The 14884-nt window shown below is 35.6% G+C and overlaps 1 protein-coding gene across 3 annotated transcripts in view; it reads right to left on the bottom strand.

Annotated features, from left to right (window-relative positions):
• Positions 1–2140: 2140 nt before the first annotated feature.
• Positions 2141–14884, bottom strand: part of LOC127854424 (adenylate cyclase type 6-like) — a 71827-nt gene continuing 59083 nt past the window's right edge. For all 3 annotated transcript variants that reach the window (XM_052389451.1, XM_052389449.1, XM_052389450.1), the window contains exons 19-20: positions 14063–14187; positions 2141–10325 (exon numbers count right to left, since the gene is read on the bottom strand). In XM_052389451.1, coding sequence (XP_052245411.1) covers positions 10197–10325; positions 14063–14187 — 254 coding nt within the window. In that variant the 3' untranslated portion in view covers positions 2141–10196. The remainder of the gene's footprint in view (positions 10326–14062; positions 14188–14884) is intronic.

The raw sequence follows: 14884 nt of genomic DNA on the forward strand, positions 1-14884 counted from the left end.
CTGTATATGTAGTGTTTCTTCTACAGATTACACTATTTATCATCATTAAAGGAACATCATTCAATGAACAAATATTATTAAAAGTTATACTGGGTTTATTCACATCCGACTGTCGTTGTACATGATAACAAAGAGGCATTCATGCGTGTCCTGTAGGTTCAATTTATACTGCTCTTAGTTAACTTGGTTTAATTCGTGTATGTACTGCTCTTGGTTAAATAGGTTTAAATCATGTTCTGCTTTGAGTTAACTATGTTTATTTATGAATGTACTGCTTTTAGTTAATTAGGTTAAATTCATGTATGCACTGCTTTTAGTTAACTAGGTTTAATTCGTGTATATATTGTTCTTAGTTAACTAGGTAAAAATCAAGTATGTACTGCTCTGAGTTAACTATGTTTAATTCATGTATGTTCTACTCTTAGTTAACTAGGTTTAATACATGTACGTCTTAGTTAATTTAGTTTAATGCATGTATGTACTGCTCTAAGTAAAAAAAACTAGGCTTAATTCATATATGTACGGCTCTTAGTTAACTAGGTTTAATGCATGTATGTACTGCTCTTAGTTAAAAACTATGCTTAATTCATGTATGTACAGCTCTAAGTTGACTAGGTTTAATGCATGTATGTACTGCTCTTAGGTAAAAGCTAGGCTTAATTCATATATGTACGGCTCTTAGTTAACTAGGTTTAATCCATGTATGTACTGCTCTTAGTTTATTAGGTTTAATTCTTTTAGGTACAGCTCATAGTTAACAAGTTTAATTCATGTATGTACTGCTCTTAGTTAACTAGGTTTAATGCATGTATAAACTGCTCTTAGTTAACTAGGTCTAATTCAAGTACATATTGTTCTTATTTAACTACATTAAAATCATGTATGTTCTGCTCTTAGTCAACTAGGTTAAATTCAAATATGTACTGCTCTTAGTTAATAAGTTTAATTCTTGTATGTACAGCTCCTTATTAAAAAGTTTCATTTGTTCATGTACTGCTCATAGTTAACTAGGTTTAATGCATGTATAAACTGCTCTTAGTTAACTAGGTCTTATTCATGTACCTATTGGTCTTAGTTAACTAGGTTTAATTTTTGTATGTACTGCTCTTAGTTAACTAGGTTTAAATCATGTATGTACTGCTCTTAGTTAACTTGGTTTAAAGCATGTTTGTGCTGCTCTTTGTTAACTTTTTGAGGTTTAATCCATGTATGTATGTAAAGTGTTGTCCGAGATTAGCATTTGCATTAAGCACAGGTTAATTAGGTAGGACCCTTTCAGCTTTTATAGTATTTTTGTTTAACTCTTTCCCACTCAGAAGCTAAGTGAAAATGGCTGAGTGCAAACAGCATGAAACCAGAACAGCCTGTGAGTAACTCGCAGTCTGTTCAGGTTTTTATGCAGTTTGCTGCTCATCAGTATCTTCGGGTCGTAAATGAAGCCTTTAAATCTCGAATCTAGAAAGAAAGGTCTCATCTAACTAAAATTAAACTTTCTAAGGGACTACAAATGCTTCAGAATACATATTTAAAAGGTAAAGGGTTAAAAGACGCATCTTCTTACAGAAAATCAAGGTGAGGCATAAATTGTTGGTGGTCTTGTATTACCGTGGTGGCCTGATCAAGACTCAAGATCCGGAAACACATTACTGATATAAACTCAATGCCCACAACAATTGGAGCGTTTAAGCACAGAAAATAAGTTGTTATGTACATATGAATTGAACATTTCTGCCAACACATTGGCCTTTTTACATTGAAACCATTTGTGCTACATTTCCTTGTTACAAGTAGTTGATGCTGAGTGAAATCAACATGCCAAAATATTTGTACAAGAATGATACACAGCAATTTATAATTGCCTCATCAAAATACTAGTAAAATGGCTATTTAGCAACCATGTCGTGTTCACAGCGGAAAATCCTAATTGGGTGAAAACGCATTTCATATCTTGCTGCCTGTCCAGGCTTTATCTGCCTTACAGCTGAACATTGAACCTATCTTTGTGTGACGTTTTTGTCACAGTTGTAGGAGTCTACTTCAAATTTGACACACAACAAGTGTTAATAAAAGCTGCGCCATGAGCGCATGATACGCCCGTCGTTCGCCAATGAAGTAGTAAGGTAATAAATAACCCTTTGAATAATTTTTTTACTTCAGTTTATTTGTATTTGAATACATGGTTTATTTTATAAGTACATGAGCATGGAAATCACGAAATTTTGACGAACAAAGTCCCATAACTCTGGAACGACAATTCAGAATTCCGTCAAAAACGAAAGGGGATCAGGGTTTATCAATATTAAGATTGTGTTGAAATTTGAAAAAAATCCATCGAAGGATATTTGAGCTACAGTAGGACATTCAATGAAATCACGAAATTTTGACGAACAAAGTCCCATAACTCTGGAACGACAATTCAGAATTCCGTCAAAAACGAAAGGGGATCAGGGTTTATCAATATTAAGATTGTGTTAAAATTTGAAGAAAATCTGTCAAAGGATATTTGACGTAGTGTACGACATTAACAGACGGACGGACGGACGGACGGACAGACGGACGCGGGGTATACCATAATACGTCCCGTCATAGACGGGCGTATAAAAAATCCATCGGGGGATATTTGAGCTACGGTAGGATACATGAACAACAATAACATTTAAGGTCACAGTGACCTTGACCTTAGAATGAATGACCTTGAAATGACCAGTGGTCATCTAAGTGTGCTTGCAAACCTTCATGTCAAGTTTGAAGACTCTATGTCCAAGCATACCAAAGTTATAACAATTTTAACATTTTAACATTTAAGGTCACAGTGACCTTGTGTGACCTTGACCTTAGAATGAATGACCTTATAATGACCAGTGGTCATCTAAGTGTGCTTGCAAACCTTCATGTCAAGTTTGAAGACTCTATGTCCAAGCATACCAAAGTTATAACAATTTTAACATTTTAACATTTAAGGTCACAGTGACCTTGACCTTCAAATGAATGACATTGAAATGACCAGTGGTCATCTTCTAGTACTGGCCAATCTTTATTTCAAGTTTGAAGACTCTAGGTACAAGCATACCAAAGTTATAACATGAAATAAGAACTTTAACATTTTTACATTCAAGGTCACAGTGACCTTGACCTTCAAATGAATGACCTTGAAATGTCCAGGGGTTACTTACTAGTTCTGGCCAACCTTCATGTCAAGTTTCAAGACTCTAGGTCCAAGCATACCAAAGTTATAACAACTTTAACATTTTTACATTCAAGGTCACAGTGACCTTGACCTTCAAATGAATGACCTTGAAATGTCCAGTGGTTACTTACTAGTTCTGGCCAACCTTCATGTCAAGTTTCAAGACTCTAGGTCCAAGCATACCAAAGTTATAACAACTTTAACATTTTTATATAGCTACAGTAGGACATTCAATGAAATCACGAAATTTTGACGAACAAAGTCCCATAACTCTGGAACGACAATTCAGAATTCCGTCAAAAACGAAAGGGGATCAGGGTTTATCAATATTAAGATTGTGTTAAAATTTGAAGAAAATCTGTCAAAGGATATTTGACGTAGCGTACGACATTAACAGACATACGGACGGACAGACGGACGGACGGACAGACGGACGCGGGGTATACCATAATACGTCCCGTCATAGACGGGCGTATAAAAACGAAATTGTTTGTGTGCACTGTCTTCCTTATTGTTTATTTATAGGTACATATTCAAGCATGGAAGTATTGCAAACCTCATTATCCGTGATGGCAATCCAACAAAAAGTTATGAGACGCGCTGTGGGAAAATGGGGCTTAATCAATGCACATATAATGTCATTCTAGATTAACAGGTGTATTCAGCACAGGCTTATTGGGTACTGAACTTTCCTCCTATACCATATTTCCTATAAGAAGAGACACCATCCAGTGTGGACTGCACAGGCTAATCTGGGACAACACTTTTTTTAACGTGCATTTAGCCCTTTTTTCACATAGCGGGGACCATATGTGGAACATGATTTCAAGAACCAACTGCAGAGATTATTATTAACCATTTATTTATAACAATATGTGAACAAAACAGTCAAAGTCGTACAGGAAAGAGCAGTCACAACATCAACGTGAACGTCTTATAAAATTTATTGGCAAAGAAATATACAGGTTTTAAGACACAGTTACACACTTGGTCCGAGGTAAACCAATAACAGGATACAAATCGGTAGGTACATCTATTTGTGAACCTCAGCTCTGGGAAAAGGGGGCTTGATGCATGCTCGTAAAGTGTCGTCCCTGATTAGACTGGGAAGTCCACACAGGTTAATCACGGACTACACTTTCTGCTTTTATGGTATTTTTCGTTTAAAGATGCCTTTTCTTAGCGAAAATCCAGTTAAGGCTGAAAGTGTTGTCCCTGATTAGCATGTGTAGACTGCACAGGCTAATCTGTGACGCCCCTTAAGCTTATGCAATTAAGCCTGTGTTCCCAGAGGGAGTATCATAAATTAAGTGTTTTGGCTCCCAAACAAATGAGACAACTCAGAATGTATACTGGTAAAGACAACAACAAAACAATTTATGTACATTCTTAAAAAACAATGATGTATTAATATAATCACAGACATGTTGTAACAAGAACATGATATGTAAAATATGTAAAGTTTTGGCTTGCTGTGCAAGAATAGGACTAGAAACAGACTGGACTGACTTAGGTCAATAAACAACCAACCGTTCTATCGCTCATTCAATCAATCAATCAACCTATCAATCATCAACAAATGGATCAAAGTCAATTAATCAATCAATCAATCAATCAATTAAAAATAAAAATATTGAGATCTTCATTTCATTTTATCAGACTAGTTTTCAATTAGAAATGCCTTAAAAGCAGAAAGTGTACTCCATTATGATTCTATGCGGAATGCACAGGCTAATCTAGGACGACACTTTACGCGCATGCATTAAGCTCTGTTTTCACAGAGCAAGGCTGAATTGCAATTAGCTGATTTTCTTTGAGTAGAAAGCTGCCTGTAAAATGCTTTTAAATAAAAATTCCATTGTCAGTTCTTATGTAAACATTTACATAAAACAGTGAAGTATTGTTTTTTATAAATGATTGAGAATTCTATGTCACTAATTAAGCTTTAAAATATTCTGAAATGACATTTCAACTTGATGCGTTTTTGTCTCAAATATGTTTATGAAGTATACCTACACACAACCACATCACATGCATTCCAGGCCATTTCAACTTAACAAGATATACCATTGTATATAAATAATAACAAGATGTGTTTGTGAAACACAATGTCCCCCTATATGATGTTTGACATTGTAGGATGACCTTGACCTTGTGAAGGATGACCTTGACCTTGACCTTTCACCACTCAAAATGTGCAGCTTCATGAGATACACATGCATGCCAAATATCAAGTTGCTAGCTTCAATATTGCAAAAGTATTCATAAAATAAGCGATTTGGGCCACATATATTTGACCTCTGACCTTGAAGGATGACCTTGACCTTTCACCACTCAAAATGAGCAGCTCCATGAGATGCACATGCATGCCAAATATCAAGTTGCTATCTTCAATATTGCAAAAGTATTCATAAAATGAGCGATTTTGGCCACATATAATTGACCTCTGACCTTGAAGGATGACCTTGACCTTGATCTTTCACCACTCAAAATGTGCAGCTCCATGAGATTCACATGCATGCCAAATACCAAGTTGCTATCTTCAATATTGCAAAAGTATTCATAAAATGAGCGATTTTGGCCACATATATTTGACCTCTGACCTTGAAGGATGACCTTGACCTTGACCTTTCACCACTCAAAATGTGCAGCTTCATGAGATACACATGCATGCCAAATATGAAGTTGCTATCTTCAATATAGCAAAAGTTATTGCAAAATGTTAAAGTTGGCGCAAACAGACAGACCAACAGACCAACAGACAGACCAACAGACAGGGCAAAAACAATATGTCCCCCACTACTATAGTGGGGGACATAAAAATACACTGACATTATTTAACCAAAAAATGAAAAAAAAAACAAGAGATGTGTTTGTCAGAAACACAATGCCCCCTTCTGCGCCCCTTTGAAGCCATATATTTGACCTTTGACCTTGAAGGATGACCTTGGCCTTCACCTTTCATAACTCAAAATGTGCAGCTCCATGAGATACACATGCATGCCAAATATCAACTTGCTATCTTCAATATTGCAAAAGTTATGGGCAATGTTAAAGTTTTCAGACGGAAAGACGGACAGACTGACTTACCGACAGACTAACTGACCAACAGACAGACGGATGGACTGACGGACAGTTCAAAAACTATATGACACCCTCCAGGGGCATTAAAAAGTTATGGCGAATGTTAAAGTTTTCGGATGGACAGATATATGCCATATATTTGACTTTTGACCTTGAAGGATGACCTTGACCTTTCACCTTTCAAAATGTGCAGCTCCATGAGATACACATGCATAAAAAATATCAAATTTCTATCTTTAATATTGAAAAAAGTTATGGCCAATGTTAAAGTTTTCGGACGGACAGACAGACGCCATATATTTGATATTTGACCTTAAAGAATGACCTTGACCTTCACTTTTCACCGCTCAAAATGTGCAGCTTGATGAGATACACATGCATGCCAAATATCAAGTTGCTATCTTCAATACTGAAAAAGTAATGTTAAAGTTTTCGGACAGACGGAAAGACGCCATATATGTGAACTTTGACCTTGAAGGATGACCTTGACCTTCACTGTTTACCGTTCAAAATGTTTAGCTCCATTAGATACACATGCATGCCAAATATCAAGTTGTTATCTTCAATATTGAAAAAGTTATGGCCAATGTTAAAGTTTTCGGACGGACGGACAGATGCCATATATTTGACCTCTGACCTTGAAGGATGACCTTGACCTTCACCTTTCACCACTCAAAATGTGCAGCGCCATGAGATGCACATGCATGCCAAATATCAAGTTGCTACGTTCAATATTGAAAAAGTTATGGTCATTAAAGTTTTCGGACGGACAGACTGACTGACAGACAGTTCAACTGTTATATGCCACCCTACCGGGGGCATAAAAAATTCTTCTGATGTAAAATGATTACATTAAAATCGATCACTTAAAATGTTTGTATACAACAAAGTTATATTGAATAAGACAAACAAATAATAAAAAGAAATATAGTGTAACCTCATATAACTGCTCTATGATAAGAGTCTCTGAAATCTGTATGTTTGATTTCAACAGTGATATCTATCAAAAACACACTAATGAAGTCAGATCACAAACCACACAGTTGGTAGATAATTTAAAAACTGATAGCTATGTTTCTTATCATAAATATGTACATTCTTCAATAAACGTATCAACATCCATGATATATATTTATGTATTTAGAGGGTGTGCATATTTAACAAACTTCTGATATATGGTACATACTGTGAAAGCTTTAACCCTTTACCAATTAGATACGTATTTTGACACATTTGTAGTCCCTTAGAAAGTTAAATTTAATTACAGACCTTTCTTACTAGATTCAAGTTTTAAAGGCTTCATTGCAAAACCTGAGATACTGATGAGCAGCAAACAGCATAAAGCCTTAACAGAATGCAAGTTACTCGCAGGCTGTTCTGGTTTCATGCAGTTTTAACATAGCCATTTTCACTTTGCCTCTGAGTGGGAAAGCTTGAAACAAATGAGTAGTTCAAAATGCTGTACAGACGAAGATCATAGAGCTCCTAAGGTTAAACCTAACAGAATTCAGCCTTTCTCTGTGAAAAAGGGGGTTTAATGCAGGTTCCTAAAGTGTCGTCTCAGATTAATTGCACAGGCTAATTAGTGAAGAAACTTCTGCTTTTATTGTATTTTTCGTTTAAAGAAATACTCTTCTTGATGAAAATCCAGTTGAGGCGGAAAGTGTCATACCTGATAAGCCTGTGTGGATTGCACAGGCTATTCAGGGATGACACTTTACGCACATGCATTAAACCCCCTTTTCAAAGATCGAGGCTAAATTAATAAAATTCCTTCAATTTCCGTTCATATATATTTTCATCTCTTAATACCATGTTGTGAAGAAGTAAATATTGCTAAAATAATCAACAGTTCGTTCTTTTGTATTTAGCAAACATTGGATTTCATACAGTAAATTAGAGCTGGATTTCATACAGCAAATTAGAGCTGACAGTCTGAGAACAGCTTAAGTTAAGATTTGCTTAAGTGGTTTTGTGAACACCAGCCCTGCACTAATGGTTTTCAAGTCACAGTCCATCAAGCATTAGTAGAGTATAATGCCATTGTCACCTAACATTTTCAAACAAAATCTATTATTAAATGCATTTCTTATAAACACACTTGCTTTCAAAGCAATGAATCTAACTAAAATTAGATAGAATGTCCCTTGTAAGTGCATTGAAAATTTTTAAATGATCCGAGAGTTGAAAACAATTTTGAAAATTTTAAACTAAATATTAAAAAAAAAACAATTTTGCAAAACATTTATAGACATATACTGTACAATAGATCAAAATAACAAGGTGGAAAGAGAAAGAGCAACGCATAACAGGTACCAACGTTCCGCTGAGGTAGCAGTTTTTAAATAAATGAAAGCTTGTCAGAATTATTTATTTATTTTTTTTTAAGTCACAGTGACCTTGACCTTTGACCTTGTGACCCTAAAATGGGTGTGCCATGTAGAATTCATCAAGGTGCATCTACATATGAAGTTTCAAAGTTGTAGGTTGAAGAACTTGATTTGAGAGCAAAATGTCAAGGTTGTAGCACGACGCAGACGGCAGAAGACACGAAGACAATACATCGGGTTTTCTCCGAAAACAGCCGAGCTAAAAACAACAAACATTGCACAACCCTGATTGTCATCATATTTACATTTCCAAAAATTAAAAAAAAAACAATATTCCTTTCACACACTGACACAATAAAAAGATAAATGTACAAATGATCCTTATAATGAAAACTAGAATGCTTTCATAGGCACTTTACAATAATTATTTTTATTTAAAAAACAATAAAACCAACAGTGACCACATTATTAGTCACACAGTTACTTGGCCTCAAGAACAATTTTCTGCCAGAAGAAGTTTATGTATCCCTGTCCCACTTAGATACGTGTTTTCACGCATTTGTAGTCCATTAGAAAGTTACATTTAGTTTAAGAACTTTTTTACTAGTTTCTTGCAAGTTTTTAAGGCTTAATCTCCAAACCTTAGATACTCAGATGAGCAGCAAACAGCATTAAACCTGAACAGACTGCGAGTTACTTGCAGGATGTTCTGGTTTTATGCTGTTTGCACATAGCCGTTTTCACTTTGGTTTCTAAGTAGGAAAGTGGTATTATGTTAACTTTATTTTAAAAGGAATGTAACATATATTGATATAAGTAATGATTTCATAATAGTAAAGATAAAGCAAAAGATACACTTCCCAACCCTCTACAAGTACAGGATTCAAGGTTATTTTGATTAAATCCAGTATCGAACCCAGGAACTCTTGGTCCCACGGCTGACACCATATCCATCACACCCCTGCAAACTTTACCTTGAAAAATATTATGTAATTAAGACATATAAAATGATGGATTTCTGTTCATATACTTTGCCAAATATTTTAGCACCTTCCAAACACTTGACTGTCAATCTCTGGGTAACATATTATAAAGCAAATACCTTGCAACATAGCATCTAAGATGATATATCAACTAGCAGGCACATATGTATGACGCGAGTCCTGATGCAGTTCAAGTCTGTAAAGCAGGCTGTATAGAGAATAAAGCAACTAGCAGGCACTCATGGTGCATATAGAATGTGATAAAGTGCACTCTATCCTTGACATAACAACTTGCTGGTCACACAGTAGCAGATAAGCATCATCCAATCCATTATATGTGCCACATTCTCTGAAAACCGGTCTTTTTGCATTTGCTTTTCCAGATGTTCAGTCCACACAGGCTAATCAGGGACAGCACTGTCCACCTACACTGGGATTCTCGTTTAGAAGAGATCTCCTTTAAACGAAATATTCCATAAAAGCGGAAAATGTCGTCCCTGACTATTTGGGCTGACACACAAATAAGCAGTAAGCCTAGTCTTCCCAGACTGTGGCTCATACACAGCTGTCTCTCCAGATAGAGACTGGTACACTCGCTGGTTGTGATGTAGTTCAGCTGTATACAGGCCGGTCCACAAGAAAGTAGGTCACCATCTCCCCCTTGCCCTTGACTTTAACCATGCCCCTGCAATCAAGTACGTACCCAAGGGGCTCGAGGATGTTGTACATGTCCTGCGTCACCTGGCATCAACAACAGCAACAATGGATTTATAGACAAGAGCTTTTTTCCTACCACAGATGGGACAATTACAAGAGATCTTTAACTCAGAAATGTCCTTAAAATCAAGCAGTTTGATCTTGAAACTGACATTACTGAGGGGATTTCACACTCTGCGCAGTTGGAAGTGTGTGAATTATGTTAGCAAACCAATATGTTAAATGCAAATAATCATATAATGTGTACTGGTATAATTCTTATAGACAAGTCTCAATTTAAACATTAACCAATGAGAAAATCTGTATGTTTGAGCTTTGATTTCCATTGGTTAATTTCTTTAAATATTGACCAATCAGAATATCTGTTACATTTGAGCTTTTATTTCAATTGGTAAATTTTTTATAAATATTGACAAGGAACAATATTGGTTACATTTCAGCTTAACTTTTTAGGAGACAAATGCTTAAATATTGACCAATACTAATTCATGTTAAATAAAGCTCTGATATAAATTGGTAAAATATTTAAGACTAAAATTGGACGTCACAATGCTTGTATATGAGCTTCAGAAGTCTTGCACTTTAGCTTAAACAAGAGGGCCTGAAAGGCCCAAAGTCGTTCACCTGAGATAATAAGATATTATTGGGAAAAATCTTCTGACCAAGTTTCATGAAGATCGGAAAATAAATGTGGCCTCTAGAGTGTTAACAAGGTTTTACTATAGCCATATAAGGAAAAATGCCCCGCCCCTGGCAGCCATGTTTTTCAACCAACTAGCATCATTTTTGAACTCATCCAAGATATTATTGGGATGAATCTTTTGACCAAGTTTCATGAAGATCGTACTATAAATGTGGCGTCTAGAGTGTTAACAAGATTTTCCTATAGCCTTATATAGCCATATAAGGAAAAATGTCCCGCCCCTCGGAAGCCATGTTTTTCAAGCAAACATAATTATTTTCAAACTCATCCAAAATATCATGGAGACCAATCTTCTGACCAAATTTCATGAAGATTGGACAATAAATGTGGCCTCTAAGAGTGTTAACAAGGTTTTACTATAACCATATATAGCCATATAAGGAAAAATGCCCCGCCCCTTGGCAGCAATGTTTTTCAAGCAAAGGTTACCATTTTCAAACTCATCCAATATATCTTTGGGACAAATTTTCTGAGCAAGTTTCATGAAGATCGGAAAATAAATGTGGCCTCTATAGTGTTAACAAGGTTTTACTATAGCCATGTAAGGAAAAATGCCCCGCCCCTTGGCGGCCATGTTTTTCAGCCAACCGACATCATTTTCGAACCCGTCCAATATATTATTGGGATGAATCTTCTGACCAAGTTTCATGAAGATTGGAAATAAATGTGGCCTCTAGAGTGTTAACAAGATTTTACGATAGCCATATATAGCCATATAAGGAAAAATGCCCCGCCCCTTGGCAGCCATGTTTTTCAAGCAAAGGTTACCATTTTTGAACTCATTCAAGATATCATTGGTACAAATCTTCTGAGCAAGTTACATGAAGATCAGAAAATTAATGTGGCCTCTAAAGTGTTAACAAGGTTTTACTAAAGCCATATAAGGAAAAATGCCCAGCCTCCTGGCAGCCATGTTTTTCAACCAACCGGCATAATTTTCGAACTCGTCCAAGATATTATTGGGATGAATCATCTGACCAAGTGTCATGAAGATCAGACAACAAATGTGGCCTCTAGAGTGTTAACAAGTGTGTGAATGTCAGAGTTTATTTACAGGTCTCGCTGCGTCTTCACGACTGCCATATGTGCGGACCTGCCCCTGTGACCTTTCAGGGGAAAATATTTTAATTTTAAATCAAAGTAGGTCAAATTTACCCCAACTGCTCGGGTTTTTCGCCGAAGGTTTATTATTATTTTTATTTTTTTTAATACATATACACCAGTGCACGGTGGCCAATGAGACCTTGTTCACTGGTATTAAAAAAAAAAAAAAAAAAAAAAAATTATAGAAATAAAAAAAGGAGAATTATATTACATTAATAAGAAACGTTAATCATAGTAGATAGTAGATCCGTTATAATATAAAATAGATAAACGATTAAGTATAATTTTTGTTAAGTGTATAAATTTTGTCATATTATAACCATAATTAGTATTGTTATCATCAGCATGATTAACTCCAGCATCATAATCATCACCAACATTAACATAACCATCATTCTCATCATAACCATTATTATCACCACCATTATTATTATCATTATCATAATTATTGCCATTTATGCATTTTTGTTTATAGTTTGTTTGCTGAATTGGGTATGATTTTATTGAGCTCTCCGACCCAGGAGAGGTGTTAGTGGGGGTTCGAGCGGGATACAGGAAACGCCCCACTTCAAGACAAGACATGTTAGTCAGTTAGGTTAGTGTTAACAGTATTAGTTAAATCAATTTAAACACACACACTAATAACCAGATTTATGAGCAGTGAGTGAGAATCTAGCAAATTGCATAGTAGGTATACAGCTTCCTTCCTAAATTAGACTGTTTACTCATCGCCCATATATATCAAATATCATCCACTAAAAACCAAATAATATAAAGAATATATGAGAGCATGCGATAGACAAGGGAAAAACCGCCACCGTTGGTTTTATGTTTGCGTTTGGTTTGGTTTGCATTCATGGGTAAATTAAAATCTCCTAACTTATTCATTTAAAACTCCTGTAATTTAACGGGCACCATGCACTGTTTACACTACACTACGGGAAAGCATCATCTGCCGACACGCTCCACCCAACATGTTTTAATAGTGTGCATATGGGAAAAATTATTTACTTATCATATTTATTTACAAAATTATACCTATAGGGGTTGCACGGTGAGTAAATGCGATTTGCCCACGTGCGCACTTAGTGTTAACAAGATTTTACTATAGCCATATATATCCATATAAGGAAAAATGCCCCGACCCTTGGCAGCCACGTTTTTAAAACAAACATAACCATTTTGGCCCTCATCCAAGATATCATTAAGACCAATCTTCTGACCAAATTTCATGAATATTGGACAATAAATGTGGCCTCTAGAGAGTAAACAAGGCAAATGTTGACGACGCACAATGCACGACTTAGGACAGACAAAAGGCGATCACAAAAGCTCACCATGAGCACGTTGTGCTCAGGTGAGCTAAAAAGCTGATGTTTAAAGTTAAGAATGCTATTGTGTGAGCTTAACAATATTTTTTTTTATAAAAGCTTAATAATGATTTTATTTGAGCTCAAGAATGCTTGCATTAAAGCTGAAGAATGCTTTTATTTGAACTGAGGTATGCTTGTTTTTGAGCTGAAGCATGATTTAATTTGAGCTTAAGAATGCTTGTATTTTAGCTGAAGAATGCTTGCCTTTGAGCTGAAGAATAATTTTATTTGAGCTGAATAATGCTTGTATTTGAGCTTAATAATGCTTGTTTTTGACCTGAAAAATGCTTGTTTTTGAGCTTAAGAAGAATGCTTGCATTTAAGCGGAAGAATGTTTGTATTTGAGCTAAAGAATAATTGTATATAAGCATAAGAATGCTTGTTTTTTGAGCTAAACAATGCTTTTTTGAGCTTAAAAATGTTGGTATTTGAGCCTTAGAATGATTGTTTTTGAGCTAAATATTGCTTGAATATGATTTTAAGAATTCCTTTAATTTATTTTAAAATGCCTTATTTAGAACCTAAGATTGCTATAATTTGATCTTGGGAATGCTTGTTACCGTGTTACCAATGTGACGTACCTGTATACAGTCTGGCACTCCTGTGCTGTCCATCCTACTGGCCACATTGACAGTGTTTCCCCAGATATCATAGTGAGGCTTCTTAGCACCAATCACCCCAGCAACGGCTGGACCCACATTCATGCCTGCAGCATAATTAAAATGCACAAGCTCATCTAGGAGGACACTTTACACACCTCAAGCCCAGTGTTTCCAGAAAGGGGCTCAAATGGTTTTTGCCTCGTCATTAAATGCAATTTTCCCAGAGCTAGATAGACTCAAATATAATTCAAGTGATATTCAAAATTTACTAGTAATTATTCATAAGCAGTATAATACAGGAAATTGCAATTTTAACAACAAGTCATTTTCTAAAATAATTATTATATCAAGCAAATTGACATGCTCGCACATCTTTACCCTATTAATCAATTCTTAAGTTATGGAAAATCTAAACCTACGTTTATTTTAAAGGTTCCTGCTGATGTGTTAGTTAGAATCTCCATTTGGTGTTGTTTTTTTGTCAGTTTCTGTTCATGTCTTATTTAACCTTTTACAACTTAGTTATGTATTTTTATGTGCTTGTAGTCTCTTAGAAAATAAAATTTTATTGACGACCTTTCTTACTAGATTCATTTCTTTAAAGGCTTCATTTCCAACCCGTAGATACTGATGAGCAGTAAACAGCATAAAACCTGAAAAGACTGTGAGTTACTCGCAGGCTGTTCTGGTTTTATGCTGTTTGCACATAGCCATTTTCACTTTGCTTCTTAGGGGGAAAGGGTTATTCCAGTAACTGTAAACTGCCCTACTTGAATCAAGGAATCAAGTTATTTGCCAGGC

This window comes from Dreissena polymorpha, chromosome 13 (genome assembly GCF_020536995.1).
Source record: "Dreissena polymorpha isolate Duluth1 chromosome 13, UMN_Dpol_1.0, whole genome shotgun sequence".
Taxonomy (NCBI): Eukaryota; Metazoa; Mollusca; class Bivalvia; order Myida; family Dreissenidae; genus Dreissena; species Dreissena polymorpha.